Source organism: Triturus cristatus, chromosome 6, assembly GCF_964204655.1.
Source record: "Triturus cristatus chromosome 6, aTriCri1.1, whole genome shotgun sequence".
Classification (NCBI taxonomy): Eukaryota; Metazoa; Chordata; class Amphibia; order Caudata; family Salamandridae; genus Triturus; species Triturus cristatus.
This window is the reverse complement of record NC_140589.1, coordinates 897,911,633-897,933,654: the sequence shown is the minus strand read 5'-3', so window position 1 is coordinate 897,933,654 and position 22,022 is coordinate 897,911,633. Positions and strand designations below refer to the sequence as shown.

At 41.0% G+C, this 22,022-nt stretch overlaps 1 protein-coding gene across 8 annotated transcripts in view; it reads right to left on the bottom strand.

Annotated features, from left to right (window-relative positions):
- Positions 1-22,022, bottom strand: part of IPCEF1 (interaction protein for cytohesin exchange factors 1) — an 844,548-nt gene that overhangs the window by 173,256 nt on the left and 649,270 nt on the right. For all 8 annotated transcript variants that reach the window (XM_085611547.1, XM_085611538.1, XM_085611539.1 and 5 more), the window contains one exon: positions 11,423-11,494. In XM_085611547.1, coding sequence (XP_085467673.1) covers positions 11,423-11,494 — 72 coding nt within the window. The remainder of the gene's footprint in view (positions 1-11,422; positions 11,495-22,022) is intronic.

Below are 22,022 nucleotides of genomic sequence, written 5' to 3'. Positions count from 1 at the left end.
AATTAACGGTTATTCAGCTGTATGGTCACATTTTAGTGACCACAATCCTGTACTTACCTTGTCTGATTTTCTTTTAAAACCTGTTATAATCCAGGACAGGACGGATAAATCTAATATCCGTCCCACAGACCAGGACCGCAGGATCAGATGGAGTAACATAATCCCCGGTGACTTTTTTCTTAATTTAAAAAGGAAGGTTGGCTCTGAGCTGAATATGTGCCTTGACCTAGATGCAGGAAATGAGGACATATTAGGGGCGTACTCTGTAATCTGTTCGCAGATCGCAGCAGACCTTCGACGTCCTGTTAAGGCTAATGATAAGGCTGAGAAGGGCTGGTTCGATAAAAACTGCTCATCGGCTAATAGAAAGTTGAGGGAAGCCTTGAGCTGCGAACCAGTGAACCGGTCCATTGTTGCCCAGCTAAGGAAAGAATACACTAAAACTTTGGAGCGCAGGAAAAAGACGATACGGGAGGACGCATGGGAAGAGTTATCTGCTGTCGACGTACTCCGCAACAGCGCAAAGTTTTGGTCTGTGGTTGATAAACCATTTTTTCATGACCCTTGTAATGACAAATTAGATTGCGGTATCGGGGAACAATTATGGTGTACCCATTTTAAGTCAGTCTATGAAGTGGGAACAAATGGGGGGTCGAATGCCCCTCCCCACTCTATGAACTCATATACTTTTTCGGTAACAAAGAGTGAGGTGGCTGAGGCCATCGGTAAGATGACAATTAACAAGGCTCCCGGTCCCGATGGTGTCCCAGCGGACCTTTTTAAATCTGATATTGAGACTTGGTCTACAGTGTTAATGAATATTTTTAATAGGGTCTGTGTCGCAGGCTTTCCGGACACTTGGTCCGAGTCAGTGATCATACCGATTTTCAAGAAAGGAAATAGGGGGGACCCTAGTTGTTACCGCCCTATTTCCCTTATCGATTCAGCAGTTAAAGTCCTGGGGAGGGTTGTCTTGGGTAAGCTAACAGATTGGCTGGAAGACACAAACATCCTTTCATGTTTACAATATGGGTTTCGAAAGGGCCTGGGCACTATTGACCAAAGCCTGAACTTACACCTATTAATAGGGAAATATACTATAGCTAAGAAAGGGACGCTTTACCTCGCCTTTATGGATTTGTCCTCGGCTTTTGACCGAGTGAATCGGTCAAAACTATGGGAAATACTTCTTAAGTATGGCTTAGACGAAAATATCGTGTATTTCCTAGCGGATCTACACAGAGACCTTACTGCCACTGTCAGATTTGACCGTTTGGGCAATTGCACAGGCAAAATTGGAATTTTTAATGGGGTCAGGCAGGGCTGTATTTTAGCCTCCTTACTTTTCACTCTTTATATTAATGACCTAGCCACTGCCTTAACTGAGTCATGTAAGGACATCCCTAGAGCTGGGAAGTATCTTATTCCTGCATTATTATATGCAGATGACGCTGCTTTGTTAGCACGCACGGCAGTAGGGCTGCAAAGTCTTTTAGTCACCTTCGCTGATTTTATGAAAAAACTTGATTTAAGTGTTAATTTTACTAAATCTCATGTCATGGTTGTAGGTTGCAAACCTAAGAGAGTTAAGACCATGCTCTGTGAAGGGCATATCTTATCCAGGGTCACTAGTTTCCCATATTTGGGGGTCATTTTTGATGATAAATCTACCTGGGCCCCCCAGCTAGCAGCTAAACGAAACGCTTTTGCCAGGTCAATTGCAGGTGTTTTGGACTTCGGGCGTAAATTGGGGGTTAAGCCCATGCAGGCTATGATGAACATTCATGTAGCGAAGTGTGTTTCCATAGCAATGTATGGTGCGGACCTGTGGGGAATCAAAACTGTAAAGGATTTGCAGGTGGTAGAGGATAAGTTTCTTAAATCCATTCTCTCACTTCCTCAGACAACCCCCGGCTATATTGTCCATCAAGAATGTGGATTAGATTATTTAGTGGACCGGATAGCTGTAGCTCCGTTATTAAAATGGTTATCAATCAGGCAGAATCCGGAACTTGAGTTAAACCGTGAAATTATAAAGGATTGCTTATCCCTAGAGCACGGAAAACTTATTCCCTGGCTGAATCACGTTAAGAACATGACCAGTGAATTAGGCCGCCCAGAATTATTTAATAAACCAAGTAATGTATTAAAGGGGGATATAAAATGGGTGAAGAATATGTACAAGCAGCGGATAACTTTAGCTAGAGAGGAAAAGGAGTTACTTAAACCCACAGTTAAGGCCCATCTGTTAATTATCACCTCTAATAATATTGAACCTTACTTGGCAATAGTGAACAACATGAATCATCGTTTTTTATTGACCAGGTTTAGACTGAATAAATACCATCTCTTGCTCACTGATTCCCCAGGGTGGAGGAAGGATAGGGACCTGGGGATCTGTTCTTGTGACAGATTCTCCCTTAAAGATACCACACATTTTATCTTTTTTTGTAAACATCTGCTCCCTCTCCGCAAAAAGTTCATTATCCCCCTTATTAAAAACAAAGGATTCAGGCAAGTCAAACCAGCTCTTTTATATCTTCAGCTCCTAGGTTCTACATGGGAGATTTTTAACATTGCGAATTTTCTGGCCATTGCAATGAGATTAAGGAAAAAAATCAAGTGGACATAGTGCTGTAATTGAATATTTCTTGATCTTTGATTAACTTTTACGAAGTCTCAGTTTTTATTAATTTTTTAAAACATATTTGTAAAATGTCTATTTTAAATGTTATTTATTATGTATGTATGTATTTGATGTATTGTACTTTTATGGTTTTTGTTATGAACCGAATAAAGTAATTTTGACCGACTGACACTAGCTCCCTCGTCCCGCGGGACGCGCGTGGGCGCGCCCGGGAGAAGCCCGGGACAAGGGCGGGGCCGTCTGTGGCCGTCAGAGGCCATAGGAGGCTGGGATGGGCCACGGACTTTGGCTCGCATTACTCAGATCCTGGTCTTTTAGTAAGACACTACTTTTAATATTGGTTATTGTTTGTTTTATGTTTGTTGGCCCTATTGACATCATAGTTTCCTACAATAACTAGATAAGATACTGTTGTTCAAATTACTCTGTAGTTAGTACTTGCTGGTCCTATTATGTCCAAGCTTAGGTCTTCAAAACCAGCGGCAATTAATGACATAAGGACAATGGACAACTATCTTGTTAAGGTAGTCAGCAAGATTAATAAGGATAGGAGACTATCACTAAGCAGGGTAAGCCCAGAAATGTCACCTACAAGGCTGAGTACGCCTACCACACCGTCGCCCCACCCAGACAGTGGCTTGGCTAACTCTAATAATGTTGACACAAATAACGATGTATCCATCATAGCGTCAACAGAAGAGCGGGAAATTTTAACTGAATCTATTCCAAGTCAGAGTCCGACACCCTCCCTAAGGCTCTCACCAACTCAATCTCCCGTACGGAGAATGGTGCGTGCATGTAGGAATGCACCTGTCAAAAGGGTGGTGGGACGGAAGACCAAAAAGGCAGGTACAACATCACTCAGCAGGGGAGACACTCCAGAGTCCATAAACAATGTCGAGGGAAGTACCCTGCATCCAGCCCATATTGAACTCTTGGCAACCATCCTTGAGTCCAAATTAGAGGCACTGATTAGACCATTGGTGGCAAAGTTAGAACTAGTTGCTCAAGAGGTCACTAGACTGGAAGGTCTCCTAGATTCCCATATGACCCGGTCTTCCATCCTGACGAGCCCTCAACCTGGCCCATCGGGTCCTATGGGCAACAGTACAGCGGGACCCGTAGCATCTGTATCAGCTAGTACCAGGGTTAGTGGCACAGGGGCTATTGCTCAGGCTCCCTCAGTCGTAAACGCACTGAATACTCCACCTTCTAACCTACCATCAGTGGGAACTGCAATAGCACTAACATCAGTACAACCACAAATAGCACAAAAAGGCAGTCAGAATAACTTCACAGGGGGAGATATTGCCGGGAGAAGTAGACCTATGAGGAAAAACTTTGTCAACCTCCCACTGGAGTGTGTCCCATACACTGTGGTACTAACAAATGTCCCAGAGGTTGACTCTTGCCTGACTGATCCTAGGCTAGAAACCCATGCTGCCCTAAAAAATAAAACACTTGCCTGGCTGAATAGGAATTGTGGTTTTCCGCTTGCCTTTTCAAATGATATAATATCCACTCGTAGAGTCAGTTGGATTGGCAACGGAAGAAAAAATACAAGAGGGGATTGCATCATTGTAAATTTTAAACATCCACAACATGTTGCAACAGTCCTCCTTAGAGCCGCCTCTTTACCAACCCTGGAAAATTCTGTATGTGCTAGACCCCTTGGCTTCTTCTATAACCACTTGGATAACACCCAATACCGACCGCCTCATCAGCAAAGGTATCCTGTAAATGGGCACAGAAGGGGGATGGCTGGTTGTGTTCCGAATGTACCTCTGCATCAAAATAGTGGGGACTTATATCGTTATCAGTTAGCTAATAGGCAGTTTGATAATACTCTACCTCTTTACAGTCGTTATACTGCTTTATCATCACTGGAGGAAAATGATTGACTGCCCGATGCCTCGGGGAATTCTATCCAGTTATCAGCATCGCCCCTTAAAATTGCTACATGGAACATTGCCGGTATAAAGAATAAAATTGGGAATGCTGAATGGCTAATGTCATTAAAATCTTTTGATATCATTGCCCTACAAGAGACTTGGGACCATACGAACAGCTTCTCTTTGGATGGCTATAGCCACTTTTGCAACCCAGTTATTAGTAGTGTGGCAGGAAGATCTAAGGGGGGCTTGCTAAGTCTATTTAAACTGGACATAAAAGGCACACTAACTCAGTGTTCTTCGGGTTCTGAAAACTGTTTGATTGTCGAACTTTCTACTCAAGATAAGGCCAAGATTCTTTTTGTTAATTTTTATAATTCACATGCAAATGAGTGTACCAGTCAAGATTTGGAAGTACTGGATAATTTTTTGTCAGTCTACAGTGTTAACGTAAATACTTTTGAATTAATATTATTAGGGGACTTCAATATACACCCATGCACCCTACCATGTATTAGCCAGGATGATGAAGGCCCCCCCTCTCCTCATCTGTTCATCTGGAACATACCAGGCGTGGAGAGCATCTTGAAACCTTTCTTGCAAGATGGAACTTATATGAGTCAGGCTGCGGGGATGGAAAAAATAGGTCCCCTACGTTTAAGGGAAAAGATATGGGTACTATTATAGATTAGATTTTTGTGTCTTCTTTTTTGTTAAATAATGTGATAAATTATTACACAGAGGTATCAGCTTTTAGCGATCATAATCCTGTTTTACTTGAAGTGAAGCATACAGATTTAATTTCCTTAAAAACAGTAAAAGTTAGAGGGGGAGTAAACCTCGCGGTAAAAGACCAGAACCGTAGGTTGAAATGGACAAAAATAGTCCCTGAAACCTTTCTTCAAGAGGTTTTGTCCAAAGTAGAGGATGAAGTTGCAATATGCTTAGCGAATAGAACACAATGCAAAGAGGTTATAGCGGCATTTGATAATATCTGCATAGAAATTAACCGTAGTCTTCAGAATAAGTCCAGGCAGAAGCCGCTAGTGGGCAAAAGATGGTTCGACAAGAAATGCTCAAAAGCGCATGGAGTACTACTAAAAGCCCTGAAAGCAACTCCCAAAATCCGTGCAGATATAGCTAGTGCAAGGATTGCGTACAAAAAAACTATCCTAGACAGAAAGAGGGACCTGAAAGACAATGCTTTGGCCCAACTTCTTGAACCAGAAACTCTAAAAAATAGTCGCCTATTCTGGAAAATAATAAATCAGCCACTCTTTTCTGATGACCCAAACACCCCCTTAGAGGCAAATATTTCAGATGAGGGCTGGATCAAACATTTTAGACAGATATATACAGAAATTAGCAGTGCTACCACCTCTGCTGTCATTTCAGAAGTTGAGGTAGTGGAACTCTGTACTGCTGAGGCCGCCGTCACTTTTGTGGCAGCAGAAGTGGAAAGGGCAATAGATCTGACCCTGAAAAACAAAGCACCGGGCCCTGACGGGGTACCAGGGGGTGTCTTCAAAAGTGCACCAAAATTTTGGTCTAAAGTCTTATGTAATGTTTTTAATGCTCTTACAAATGACAAAATCCCGGACTCCTGGAAGAAATCCATCATTATACCGGTCTTTAAAAAGGGTAACAGGCAAGACCCATCCTGTTACAGACCCATTTCATTGATTGACTCATCGGTGAAAATATTGGGCCGGGTTATTTTATCAAAACTGAATGATTGGTTAACCGAGAAAGGGGTCCTATCAAACGTTCAGTATGGTTTTAGATCAAAAAGGAGCACAACAGATCAAGGCCTTAATTTGCACTTACTAGTAGAAAAATATACGAGGGCCAAGGAGGGGTCCATGTACTTGGGGTTCATGGACCTCTCGTCAGCTTTTGACCTTGTAAATCGTTCCAAACTATAGAAAATTTTGCTCGATATGGGACTGGACAGGGCCCTTGTTAGTCTTCTAGCAGACTTACATACCGATCTAATAGCTTTGGTTAGAGTTACCTCGGAGGGGCGTTGCACGAGTCATTTTAAATCAGAAAGGGGAGTTAGGCAGGGGTGCATTTTGGCACCCCTCCTATTTACTGTTTATATAAATGCCCTGGAACCTACCCTAAAAGAGGCAACCCTTGAAATCCCACGTATAGGAGAACTTGGAATTCCAGTTCTTCTATACGCGGACGATGCCATCTTGCTCTCACGTACTGGTGTTGGTCTTCAACGATTATTGGATGCTTTTGAGGACTTTATGGGTTCCTTGGACCTAAAGATTAATGTCAAAAAGTCTCAAATTATGAAAATGGGCAAGGGCAAAAATAACAAGTTATTAAAAATATTTACTTGTGGGAAACAAGAGCTTTGCAGAGTAGCCACTTTTCCCTACCTGGGGATCACTTTTGATGAGAGAGGCACCTGGGGTCCCCCGATAAAAAATAGAAACATCTCCCTTGCTAGATCATCTTCTGCACTCCAGGGCTTTAAAAAAAATTGGGAGCAAGGCCAATAGTAACTCTGCTAAAAATCTATAAAGCAAAATGTCTTGCTGTTGCTACATATGGAAGTGCTATTTGGGGTAACTGTTCTACGGAAAGTATACAGATCACTGAGAACACATTTTTAAGATCTGTTCTCTCTGTACCACAGTCCACTTCAACATATATTGTTCACACTGAACTTGGTGTAGGATATATCTCAGACCTGATCAAAGTGGCCCCTGTTCTGGCTTGGCTAAAGACCTGGTTGAACCAAGAAATCCCCCTTAACCATATCATCCTAAAAGACTGCTTGCAGCTGGATAGACTAAACAAAATACTGTGGCTAGTTTACATTAAAAACTGTCTTGTTAAGTTAGGGAGACCAGATCTCTTTTTTTCCCCGGCCTTGATAACTGCTAAAGACATTGTTCTGATTAAAGGTATGATGGGAGAATTGCTAAGTCTGGAAAGGGTACAAGTAGAACTTGAGAAACCAACGGTGCGGACTAGCATTATTTTGAGCACTCATGCAGGCCCTGAACTATACTTAACTACTGTAAACCAACTTTATCATCGTTTTCTTTTAACCCGTTTTCGGTTTAATTTGATCCATTTAACCCTTGGACGCTTCCCAACCTGGTGTACTCCTGAAAATGCAATGCCGTGTAAGTGTGATAACTTTTCGACCCAGAACACATTGCACTTTTTGATGTTCTGCGATCACTACACGGCACTAAGAAGGAAATCTTTGATCCCGATCCTAAAGGAGGCAGGGTTTATACAGGTTAAGCCTGCACTCCTGTTTTTACAGTTATTGCAGACCCCCAGGATTATGTTCCATGTTGCTAGTTTTCTAGTGGGGGCTGTTAGGATCAAGAAAAGGAAGTTGTCCAATAATCCAACTAATATGGTTCTATAATGGTTGAATTTTAATACTGTCCATATGAAACGCTTACTTCATGAAATTAATATACATAAATGTAACATGCAAGTGATGTGAATAGATTGTTTTATCTAACTGACCTCTTTTTAATACATTTTAATAATTGAGTTTTTAAAAAGAACATATTTCTTTTGTATTCTTTTTGTGTAAATAGATATAGTATGTAAATTTATGATGATTTGACTTTGTATTAATTATGAATTGATGATTGTGTGAAATTGTATTGTTCCTATGTCTTTTTATGATATTAATTTATCGAAAATAAAGTATTTTGACTGACTGACTGAGTTAGTGACCGAATACATAAAATACAAAACAATATCTAGTGGGAAAATGTATTTATAGGAATGCACATCCCCATGTGTGGGTTGGCATCTGTCTTCCTGCCCAAAGTAGCCTCCCCATCAGAGGGGAAAGATTTGAAGGCAGGGACACTACGGTCAGGCTGAATGACACATCAGGGAAGCGTGATGCCTCCTTATACTTCCAGATTTGTGTTTCTGAGGGCATGCTAAACTCACTGGCAGCCAAATATGTGGGACATGAAGACTGCTGGGAAGAGCTTTGGTGTGCCAGAGGTGGAAAAGCCAACAAAGAGAGGTTTAGCCTTAAGCTGAGTCCTCTCGCAACTTGAAACCGTGGGGACATAGCCAGCGACAGTTAAAGTCCCAGTGACCTAAATTAAAAATTCATAGGCCTTCATTGACTAAAAAATGTATTGAAATGGTGTGTAAGTCATCTTCTGTGGTAACATATAATTGGTTTATGGACGTGCACCATTAGGAAGAAGAAAGGAGGAAGATGACTCCTTACATTTGAAGAACATAGGATATTTGTTTTGTTTAGTCTGTGAATCCATGTTAGTCATGAATTGCAAACAGGGTTATTCTAGTTAGTCTCAAGAGTTGACTTCTATGCCCATTGAATCCTTAGCCTCATACGGTGCCTGCATCCTCCTAGTTGTAGACTGAGTACTTCAAGCCTGGAAGTGCCTATATAAAGTAGATAGACTTAAATTGTGCCAACTATACATTATATGAAAGGATCTATACCAGGAGTAAGGCACCATCCAAGTGTGGTCAATGCCAAATTCAACTGTTCTCTTTTAAGATGGACATTGTAGAACACCTGGTCATATACTACCCAGGTAGATATCCATCAGACCAGGACATAATATATCTCTCATAGAAAAAAAGTCCAGACAACTAACAGAGCACATAATCCCTAATAAACTCCAAAGACAACGCAAAAAGAAAGAGACAGACCACACATTGCAAGAACAGTGGCAGGCAAATGACTCAACACAGTTAAAAACTCTAAATGAAACTCAACATAATTCTTAGCCCATAAAGGACATTTGCAAATGGATGCATTTCTATGAACCATGAAAACATCTGGTTAGACAATGATGTACCACAACCTCTTTGGATACATCTTTGGAGGTCAAACACTGCAATAGACGTCCTTCAGCTGGACAAACTTTTCTTCCCCTTCCCAAGTAAGTTGAACCTGTCCTCTTCACCCACTTTGAAGTGTCTCATTCTCACTTACAGGTTCTGATCTAAAGCACAAAATGATGTTTATTTTGGGGCCTACTTCAGCACAATTTACAGCATTGTAACAATATCATAATTCACCTGCCATTTATAAAAGACCCTTTGAATTAGATAAAATGGCGAACAATATACTACGCCAATCAGTCAACAGAAGTTTCAGATTATATCTAGTATATCAAATCATTGGGAATGCTTCACACATTTTGTATTTTCCCACGCTGTCATTAAACAGTTCCAAAGATCAAATATGATATATACAAGAGGTACTCGTATGCAATTAAGCAAGGTCATTCCATACCAACTAATATCCACATCTCTGACAAGGAGGACAATATACTACTTTCAACATGAATGGTAGGTTTGCCAGAGGAAAAGGAAGTGGGCTTCTGCCTCCTCAGCATGAATAATATTATACAAAGTGCCCCAGGATACAACAGGCTTATGCACACACTTTTTGAGCCCCGCCCTTAAAGCACTTTGGTATTACAGAAGGTGCTGCAGAAGCCGTGCTGCCTTCATGGAAACCGACTGTAAAAGATAATTCCTCACTGAGAACCTCAAGCACCTCCAGAATTGCCAACTGTGCCATACTGGAGACAAAAGCTATCTTCAGGTTCATGAACTCAAAGCAGAAGGGCACTTTTACAAGTTAAATACTTTTCAAAACCAGCAAATAGTATCTAAACATGTGATCAATAATTTTATTTTTTTCCAAAAGCGAAACTGTGACTATAGATATATGTTTGCTTTTTTCCATTACCTAAAGATCTGATCGACTTAATACCATCTTCCTGAATTTGTTTGTGAGGATCCTATATTGCTGTTAGCCTATTGTTTACAGGATGGTTGCTACAGCCTTTGGTAATAAATTAGGAGTATCTCTGCTCCAAGTCAGCTTTTTTTGCAGAATAATTCATTATTAGGCATTTTCAATACATAGGTGGGTTTCCATCAACATCAGATCCAGTAGTCTAAAAGTAGATTGCTCCATTCAACATGCTACTGCTAGTAATGATGGTGGTAATGACAATCACAAAATCAACAAGAAATAATTAACACTGAAATGAGGATTGAGAGCAGAAAATCAACTACAGAAACAGTGGGAGGGAAAGGATGGTAATACGGGTGTTATCAAGTTTCCAGTATTCTGAATGTGATAGTGAAGGGAGTTGAAATGGATATGGAGCAAGGAAGTGATGAGATCCTTCTAAGGATATTCCAATCAAAAGGAGTAGAATCATGGTGTGGAACCCCAGGGATGTTGCATATGTCTGGCATTATGGTAATCAGTTGTCATGGATTGTGCCTCTATGAGGTATTGTGCTAGCCACACAGAGCATATAGGGGACCGTAACTCTGTACATGCGTTACAGCCAACAATGGTGACTTCCTATGGGTAAACACATTTATGATCACCAAAGGATTGCTTATTCAGCAAATGAGGTACAACTTAGAATGTAAAAAAGTATTTGCACAAATACAGTATTGAACTATTGATTTAAGAGCATACCCTAAGGTTAGGTGTGTCAATGGGAAAACCACAGTAGTGACTAAATCCACAAAATAGATGAACAGATGCAACCAGTGAGCGAGTGAGTGCGTTTATGTGTGAAGGAGTGAACGATTATATGTGTGAGTTGACTACTGTACATACTTTGCGCATATTCAAGTGGATAACCAAGATCATCTTCCAAGTATGCTAAGACCATACAAATAGGAATCAATTCTTGAGTGACCGGGCAGCCTGGGCAGGGTAAGATTTTAAAGAAAACTCTATGCTCATATTAGCCCAGAGGACGCCTGGCCTGGCCTTCGAGAGTCCCGAGCTAAACAATGACCACTCCCTTGCTTCTGACATGCTTCATCCAAACCACGGGACAGTAATGACCGGAGGGCTTACTTGTTCATTTCCTCTGGGTTCTCCGCTGCAAAGTAAAACGTCTTCCTTTGGGGGTGACTGATCTTGAGGGCGCTGTAAAAGAAAAGCATGGTACAGAAACACTTTAGAAGTAGGCCAGCAAAGCACACAGTGCTTGAACTACTGAACTGAGGCAGATCACAAACATAAAAGATGAACTTCTGTAAGCTCTATAGTTGGTTTCTCTACACATCAGGCATGGCAGTGAGATGCATGGCCATGAAATGTACTAAGGTTGCAGTGGTCATTAATGCTGGTGGACCACGAGTGGGTGCTAAGAGTTGATTTCACCACGTCATTCATCCCTGGTCCATATTTAAAGAAAACATGATTTACAAGCGTACAGGATGCATAAAACAAAACTATTTTGATACCTGAGAGAATTCAGTATAAGCCTCCAACCCAAGACGGATTTAACTTCACTCTGTAGACCATATGATCCTCAAGATACGTGTCCTAGTTTGGTATCTTCCTGGTAGTAGTCCTACATTCTCACTACCTTCCTGAAGTAGGGTATTATCCAACTACAGTTGAGTCGAAAGAAGGATTTATACGTTTCTCTGCTTGGTAAAACAATGTAATGCATAATAGCTCCATTTTTTATTTCTCCAGTAATGGGGGCAGAGTCTGTTTTAGGGACCTTCTAATTTTTTTCTTTTTTATGGAGAGTGAATTTTGTGGACGAGACAATGAGGTGGTAATAAGTTGTACTGACATAGACAACATTCCCTGGGCTAAAAAAGACTGCAACGACAGGTTTTACCATAGTCCAATGGATTTGAAACCACAGTCAATCATATTTAAATTTTCTACTCCTATCATGCCATACATTAGTTTTGCTGCCTCTAGGTTTCTTGCAGCAGGGGTACAGTTGAGAGACAGTTTGAAATGACTTAAATCTGTTTTAACTGTTTTATAATTCCTCGTCATATGAAATATTTTATATATACTGTTATATTTTTCAGGTAAATTTTGAAAGCTCAAACCTGATTGACTTTAATGGGGAAAAAATTCAAGATAATTAACAGGCATGTGTATTTTGGTACAGGAAACAACAAGATATGCAAGTTGTTCCTCTTTTTAGGGGAAACTTTGAAATATATGTTATTAGACACACTCAACAAAGTCTGATAAATATTGAACACCCTGTGGGGCACTCATGAATAAGATCTTAAGTGCTGTATTAATTAAGTTGTGTCTAATGAAATACTAGAGCTAATATCTAAAAAGAAAAAAAAGTGAGTGGCTTCTTAAGAAATGTGTGTTTTTTTCAGAGAAAACAAACTCCCGTTTTGGGAGTTTGTTTTCTGTCAGCAAAAATATGCTGAGGCAAATAGTTCCTGTTCAGAGAACCTTCAGCAGTGCTGTAGAGGGAGCAGCCATGGCAACTGCTTTGTTTACAGCACAGAGATTCCCACCAGGCGGGCAGAGATTTCTAAAACGCAGAGAGGCTCCTAAGGTCATGACCTCTGTCACCTGGCACATCTCAAATCTTCCTCTAGGGTCTAAACAAGACCCTTAGGGGCAAATTTACAAGCCCTTATCACCATTGGAACCTCACTTTTAGTGAGGTTTCTTTGGCAATATGGGCTTAATCTTATTTACAAGGCAGCATTAAGCCACTTAATGTGGCTTAACGCTGCCTAGGCTGACCATGGTTTAACGCTGCCTTGTAACTAAGGCACTCTTTCATGCTATACTTAGCGTGAAAGTGGCGGGCAATGGGTGTTGTGGGGGGCATTTCATCACAAAAACCCATTGATTTTGACGCTGCCCCACATTTAAAAGGGTGGCGTAAATATGGGGTAGCAGCAAAATTAAGACCAGGAACAACCTGGTCTTACTGTGGCGAAACGAGGAGAAATGCTTTGTTTCTCCTCGTTTATGCTGTTTCTATGTATGCTACGTTGTGCAGCACACATAGAAACAGCAAAACGCCATTGATTGTTTATGTGCAGAAAGATCTCTCTTCCTGCATATAAGCAATCATAAGAAAAAATTACGATTTGCAACTTCTGTGTGTGATACACAAAGCACCACTCATAGAAGTTACAAAATGCCATTTCAGAGTGTTTTATGTGCAGGAAGGGACACCTTCCTGCACTTAAACAATCCTTCCCCTCGACGTAGGCACCCTTGCACTATGGTGCAAGGGTGCCTGCGTTGGCACTAGGCTGCTAAATTTAGCACCAGCGCAGGGAGAAATGCCGGCCTGCACCATATTTTTATAAATACAGTGCAGCCCTGCTTTCCAGAAGTGGCGGCGTGCAAAATTAAGCCAAGGAGTCTAGCGACGCGCTCCGCTACTTTCTTGTAAATATGTCCCTTAGTTTCCTGTGATGGCTTCATGGGGCGCTGCCAACACTTGTTTGCCTGATGAACTGCCCAGTCACCATCCTGTTTCACATCTTATATCTCCTGAATTAGGCTCTGGTCTTTTACTCTCCTTTGTAACGTCACTTTGGCAACAGTCCAAAGGCAGTTGCCATCTCCTCTGTTGCCCAGTTTCAGATGCCGAGAGATCCCTGATCACTTGCATTTTGATGACTTTGTGATAAAACGCTGGAAACAATTGAATTGTTATGATTTTCTGTGTGGTCCTTATATTTTGCTCTCTTTAAGTAAACCAATTAATTGGTAGGTGTTCCCTTCTTCTTGCTGTTAATTGCAGTTACTGTAATTAAATCATACGAGTCAACCAGGTCACACATCCATATAGCAGCAAAAATATTAAGTTAAAAGATCATGCAGTCTGTGACACTCATTGCTGTGTGTATGAGTTGAAATGTCACTGGGGATTGATTTCCATAGGTAAATCAGAACTCAAGATAAAAAAAGTTATGTGAAAAACATTACCCACAAGGAAACATTTAATTATCCATACCTGTACACTTCAAGGAGGAGAAACACCACATCAACCAAATTAAATTCCAAAACACCACACAGTAGGAGCTATCAGAAAACTATTACAATGAAAAATGCATGGCATAAAACTCCATATTTGACACACTATGGGGCAGATTTACCAGCCCCTTGCGCCACTTTTGCGTCACTTTTAACATGGGAAAAGTGATGTAAAAGTGGCTCAAGGGGCTTGTAAATCTGGCCCTAAAAGATTAAATGAGAGGATTGGAGTATCTTGTTTTTTGTGAACTATAGGGGTAAGTACAACTCTATATAAGAACAACGGAGAGAAAGAACAGACTCCAAATAAACCCTCTTCTCCTTCCTTCCTCCTTACATGGAAGAGCGATAATAGAGCTGATATAACTGCTGAGTATGGCTCTTTAAAACGTCTTGATTGAATGCCCCATGAAGTAAGCAGGTTTATGTAAATTGATTTAATCTAAGAGTTGCACGAAAGGATTGTGCAAAAGTAATGGATTGAGAGTGTTTCTCGTTTCCTGTGACCATCACATCCCTCTTACTTGCTGATGTTAACCGTAGCCCCAAACTGAGCTGCATCTAATGTATGAAGCCTCATTTTAGTGGTTGGCAATTGTATGCAAGAATTTTCGAGTTGCTTGCTCAGCATCGTAAAGTTTACATATTTGCATTATTTGATAATTCGAATGTGTTCTGTTACACTGTTGTTTTCATTCTTCCGCGTCTGCAATACCCTCTTGTTTAAGTTTCATCATCGTGATCTCAATCGAAGCCTTGATTGTTTAAACCTATACATTTATTTTATGAACATATGTGCATTAGAATATATGCTCAATGGGTGCAGAGTGGGCCTCCTGTCTCCCAGCTCTATGTTTCACAGATTTTGTTTTGTCTTCTAATAAAGTTAGGCATTTGTGAGCAGATTTTCTTTGACAAGACTAATGACATGGACAAAGATACTATGAAGGCAGCTTTTCACATTGTCCACAAAGTGGATGAGTGGCCTGAATAAGGAATCCTCAGCCCGAATGTTGGTTCACCATTCATGGAAAAATCATGAGAACCGCAATTGCTATAGGCGACTTGGAAAATATTGTGTCTCAGGACCATGTCACATCCCTAACCTAACACCAATCCTCACCTTAACCCAAATGTGTATTTATGCACATGGAAGGACCTCAAAACTTAAACTGTGGCATGTTCACTCCTGAGATCCAACATGAAGTAAGTAAGTAAGTAATTGTTTATTTGTACATGATTAATTAAAATCTTTACAAAGTGTCATAAAACAAAAAAAAAGAAAATGTTTAAAAAATCATTAATACATTACTTTAAAAGGTTTTTTAAGATCAGTTAGAATTTTTTTTTTTTAGTTGTCTTCAAGTCTCTTGAGTCTTTTTCCCGTTAAATCAAAAAACTTTACAACCTGACAGTTCAGTTTGGTATATTCCAGGTTAAAACACAATTTTACAGCTTGTCTACAAGTCCGCGTGCCATGCTGCTCGAAGAACGACATAGTAGGTAACGCCTTAAGTCATTTAGTTTGGTGCAAATGCAGATTACGTGGACAATGTCCTCCTTGCCAATTTTGCAGTAGGCACTGCTCTAAGGAGTTCTTCCTCTCCCAGAGTGTCAGGTGTGGCAGTATAGGAATTACTCCAAGACGTAGTTTCAGAAACCTTTCTTTAATTTTTATATTCATGCCAGTACTGAGGTATGCTTGTGGTTGTACTGACCCATAGTCACCCAGCGTTGTCCAGCCATGCGCTCTTTTCGCTAGATCGTTCTTGTCTTCAGTTGCTGAAATGATCCGCGCCGATTTTTTTGCTATTTTTTGAAAGTAAGGTGGTCTGTTGGAGTTTCCCATAAGTCAATCAGGCCCAAGACTTGAAGAGATTCGAGTAGATAGTCTCTGGCCAGAGATTTTTGATGTCGAATAGCTCCCCCCACACATTGGAGCTTAAAGTGCCAGTCTCAGCAGTGCGAATCTTGTGCCAAGTCCCTACGTACGCACACCGCCTTCCTATTGTCTGTTTGATTATACCAAATTCAAACCGAATCTGAGCTGTTGAAACATATTTGGGTAGATTGAAAATGGCCCTGTATGCTTTGGCCATAACTATGTCCAGTAGGACGGCGTCCTTCCCATGTAGTCATTCGCTCCCGTAAGTGAGATCCAACATGAGGAACACTAAGCTTGTCCAAGCACCTTTGTCATGAAATGTGGAAAGGGGTCAGTGCTCAGTTGTCCCTGGGAGGAGCACCATCAACTCATTCAATTTTAGTTTTGTATCCAGACCTATGAACTGAGGAATTGTGGGATCTATTAGAAGATGTCAGGTACAAAAGGGAAACCCATTACAAACAACTTTAACAACACAGTTCAGCCAATCACAGTAGGAACACTATTCCCCGGATCACTCAAGTTGTCATTGCACATAAATTCAGACTCTGAGAAGTGCACATCCATGCATATCTATGCAAACATGTGTCTGCTCAACCAAAACATATGTTTAGAGCCCCAACCTACATCCATTATGAATACCTGATTGCTGAGATTACGGTGTAGTGATCACCAAATCATGCTAGATCTAGACTCTGAATACATCACCATCTACTGGGTGCAGTTCGACTTATAGTGGCATAAATGTCCCAACATTGGCATGACCAGCGCCGCTTTGTTCTTTCAACATTGCTTCCAGAAAGCTCTGTTGGGTCTTGGGTACCAGTGCGCGAGATCACATCATGTACATGCCTGAAAATCAACCTAAGAGCAGCTTACACACCATCTTGCAACGGTATAAGGAAATTAGACTGGCTTTCCAATGCCAGAATTGTGACATTTATCCATTCTAACAGAGCAAAACAGAAAATGCTTCACCTCTTGTAGAAAGGTTGAAATCCCCGTCCATCTCTCAAGAAGAAATCAGGAGTGCCCCAATGAAGGACTACAAAGCACTGGCAGCCATTAGGGAAGATCCTTGAAGTAGAATGCTTCAAGGGAAGCTCAATGCACTGGCAGCCATTAGGGAAGATCCTTGAAGTAGAATGCTTCAAGGGAAGCTCAATGCAGTGGCCGTCCCTAAAGGACACTAGCAGCACTCCATGCCAAACATTGTATTAATGGTACAACAACATTTATTTAGATAAATAAGCAATATTTAAATATACTGTCTGCACCTCCACGGAAGACAGTGAACAGTTAAAATGATAACCAATGCTACTGTAAACAATTTCGACTCCAGATTAATACAGTTTAGGGTAAGGTGAACATTCAAAGGCAATTACAAATCTTTAATAGAGTGAACTAATCTTTAAAATATTGAAATGAGACACAAAGTGATCAAAGACAACGCAGCACCAGGTAACATACCAGCAAATAATCAACTATAATTCCCAGCCCTGCTGTACTAAACATGTGCTAAACTTTAAAATAGGCAACAACAAACATTTATTGTTGATGCTGTGAAAAAGAACAAAAAGCATTACAGACTGTGCCATTCTTATCCTGCCCTTGGTAAAGAGTGGTCATAGACACTTTCTGAGAGCTTATTCAAGGCAGGGCAGATGAATAAGGTGCGGGAAGGTGGCACCTTACATCCTTGACTCGCTGCGAACATGGATAGCCTATTGATCACAGGCATCCACCTAGTGATCGTGACATCACCAATCACACACAGTCGGCAGCTGCCACACACTGGACTGCAAGGTATTGTGAAGACAGAGTCCATGAAGAAGTATGGCTTCCTTACCTGTGCACCAAAGCGGAAGACATGGTAAACAGATGCATGGAAAGAACGACATTGGGATGAATGAATGAATGAATATACATTTATATAGCGCATTGCTACCCATGGGTATCCCAGCGCTTAATGTGGCACCTAATAAACTAAGCCCTGAAGCTCTGAAAGCCACCAATGACTGCCATCTATAACGACCTCCTAGCTACTGCAATGGTACATGCCAGCAAAGAAGTGGGACCTTCCAGATGGTCTTCTTCTGCTGCTAATCATTAAATACAATACATCCAGAGGAAGAAGTTATTCAGGCTACCTATGCAGAAAACAGCATTCCACAAAACATGGCTAACCATAGCCTACTGTTAAGGATTTTTGTGTATAGTCTTCATCAGGGGCGTAACATAGGCCAGCGCAGCCCCCGTGGTTTGGGGCCCCCCGGAGCTGCAGGGGGCCCTCTCAGCACAGTAGTTGGGCCTGAGAGCTCCAGATTAAATTTCTGCGGGGCCCCTCCGTGCACCTTACAGGGGGGCCCCCTCAACTTTTGTTACGCTACTGGTCTTCATGGCAGCCACTTTATGCTAACTCTGTATCGTTATCCTTTTGATTTTTTGTAATAAAACTCTTACATTTAGTCAGCTGATCTAGAACTCAATTATTGAGTTGCCTTTACTAAATGAACTGCATTTTTGATGTGTTGGGAGGTGCTTTACGGCGAGGAAACATTGCTTCATGAAATTGAGTCTTAACATCGCCTCCAATTCATCAACTCCTGGGCGTTCAGTTGAGGTAATATTTTGGGGTGTAAAATTTCCAGGGTCCCCCGCAACCACTCTACTACTCAAGGAATTGCGAACTGATGATATAGCCTAGTTCTGTGCTAAAGTGTTTGCATAATATTTCACTTCATTAGTTCTCACGAGTCAAGCATTTTAGGATGTACCACACCGCTTCATACATGTTTAAAATTCAAGCTCTATGTTATATGATGGAAAACGAATATGTAATCAACTGCTAATGCAAAGTACTGTTCTGAACGAAAACAATAAAATTCTTAAAAAAAACAAAAAAATTCAAGCTCTGGAGATGAAAATGTAGATAGGGTCATACATCTACTGAATCCTGAAACATCTCACACATTAACATCAGCTTCACTCCTGAATCAATGTCTACGAGGTGGTAATGGAGAAACCAGTCCTAAACCATCAGTTTGGAGACCTAAACCAGCAAGGAGATACATCACCACAATAAAAAAATCGATCTAGTCCTCCAATTGAAATGAGCTTGCACATCTGACATGGCTGCTGTTCAAAAAGAGATTCTGTACTGTGGAGTCCACCGTCCGCACCATTGTCATGGCGCAGTGGTGCAAGGAAGAAGCATGTTGCAATTTTTCATTTCTCAAGAAGTTCAGAGGACTAACGTCTGACCAGGTATCACATAGGAAGAATCTAGATCTGTCCTTTGTCAGGATAACATAACTGAAATTTAAAATTTGACATATTCTAGTTCGCACACCTCAAATACACCGGACAGTAAAATAACTATTATCCTCACTTTTCCACATGCAGGTTCAAGCTAAGAGGAACTATCTGATCCTTTTCAAGGTCAAGGCGATCAGACCGATATTGTCTTTTATAAGTCCAATTCTGCACAAAAGTGAAAAGACTTTATATTGTGAGCTGACCACAATCTTACTGTTACCAGCCTTCATTCTCCTCTGTTTGTGTTATCATACTTTTCCATCTGGTTCAAATCAGATATTATTTTCATAATGGACACCACCTGTTTTGATCAATCTATGTTGTCAGCCAATTCTCAAGTCCCAAGAATTTTTTTGCAGAAACCTACCGACAGGTCCAGATAAGCTTGTACAGATCTTTACTTAAGCACAGGGTGCCACATACCACACTGTTTACAATTTGAACACAACCCAAGTAAAATGCACATAATGGTTTGTGTTTATGTGCCTAGGAGATGTGGGAGCATTTTATCTATTAGAAGTGAGTGTTGTGTGCTTTATGAATCAGAGCCAAACTGTATTTGTACATGTAGTTTTAGAGAAAAAGTTATAAAAATCTGGATAATAATTTGTTATGTTGTGTTGTATTATGTTTTATCTAATATTATGTTGTTACAAAGTTGCACTGGCCCAGAATGTGACTAAGAATTAGATGGTGGAGAACCAGTACCACAAGTTGCACACATTTTTCACATACTGTTTCCACCAGCAAACCAGTAACTAGATTTCTGTGATTACATGAGGCAATACCACAATTCTCACCTACAATCATCTCACACTCCAAATTAGTCTGTTACTGTTTAGTTGTAAAGTTTGTGAGGGTTGCTAACGGCACATAGAGCCATTTAAACAGTTTTCATATTTTACAATGAACAGGACATAATCGTCTGAAAGTTTGCTCTTTAGGTTTTGCCTGAGACAGTGTATGTGCTGCGCTTGCAAGGCATTTTGTTAGCTTACAGGGGGTTTAGTTCCTGTCCATTGTTTATCATTGATTGGCATTTTCATCACTCTTTTCCTTGCTTCTCTTTGGTCAGTGCCCTCACCTAGAGCATGGCCAAAGTCTGTTTCCTTGCCCTTCCATTGCTCACACTGTCCAACCCAGGTTCCTGTTCTCTTATAGTTGTAGCACATCATAAGAGTTAATGTGCTTGCTAGCTGTTTCTTTCCCATCCTTTTACCCCCTTCCACTTTGTGTTTTTGCTTGTGCCTTACCACCCTTCCATCTTGTTCTGTATTTTTTCTTGACGCTCCCAACCTCCCATCTCTCTCCATGTTGTTGCTAGCCCCATCCCATCTTCCTGCCCCTCTCCGTGTTGTTGCTTGCCCCTACCTCCTTCCCATGTTATTGCTTGCCCCTTCCCACCTTTCCGCGTTGTTGCTTGCCCTCTCCAGCATTGTTCCTTGCCCCATCCCAACCTCCCGATGCAGCAGAAAAAACAAGCATTTGGTAAAGCCAATAAGTTTCACTGAAGTGAGAGTTATTGGCTTTATCAACAATCTTTTGTTTAGTCATGCGGTATAGCAGCGCAGATGCTGCGCAACATCACCAAAAGTAAAGAAAACCAAGCTATATGATATGATCAGCGATGACTGAGTCATAGTACTTTTTTGTTTGTTTTCAGCCATGCTGAACATCAGCCACTCTGCTCAGGACCGGACTGGCTATTGGTTGTTTTGGTCGGCTGCCAAGCTGGGGCCCGATTAAACTGCTGTCGGGCGGATTTATGTTGATGGGACCTGCATTTGCTTCTAAGTATAGAAAGCAAAACATAAGGTTTTAAAGCCGCTGTCGGGCGGATTTATGTTGATGGGACCTGCATTAGCTTCTAAGTAAAGAAAGCAAAACAAAAGGTTTTAAGGCATACTTTAAAACCATTTGGTTTTCCATTCTTTACTTAGAAAGGCCTGGTAGCCAGTCCGGTAGGCGAGAGGAATTGGCTTTGCCAATGCTTGTTATACATACGTTTGGGCAAATTGAGTTAGCACCACCTCTCTGCACAGTAAGTACATGCAGCTACTAACGCAACTTGGAGCACTTTTATTACCTCAGGAACCACAGCACTTAACAACGGAAACAGAAAATGGAAAGCTTTTAAACAATCAGGCCTCTTAAAATGCAGGTGCGGGCATATTTATATTGGAGGATTAAAATAAACACTCTTAGGGTGAAATAGCAATTCAGCTTCCTTTCAGCTGCAAGACTCTTCCTTCTGAAATCGCTTTTTTCAATGAATACATAATTAGCAATTTGGCATGTGTAATGTCACTCAGCTGCATGAATTCCGTGGCAAACCCTTATCTTCCCCCATTAACAGTCGTGAGGGTGCTACTTTCCAGCGAACTAGTTTTACCGGTGGTGTCTGTGAGGAAAACGCTTCTAGCTATAGGGAACCCACAGGTTTTTTCTTTGTTTTTTTTTTACCTCTGATTTTGG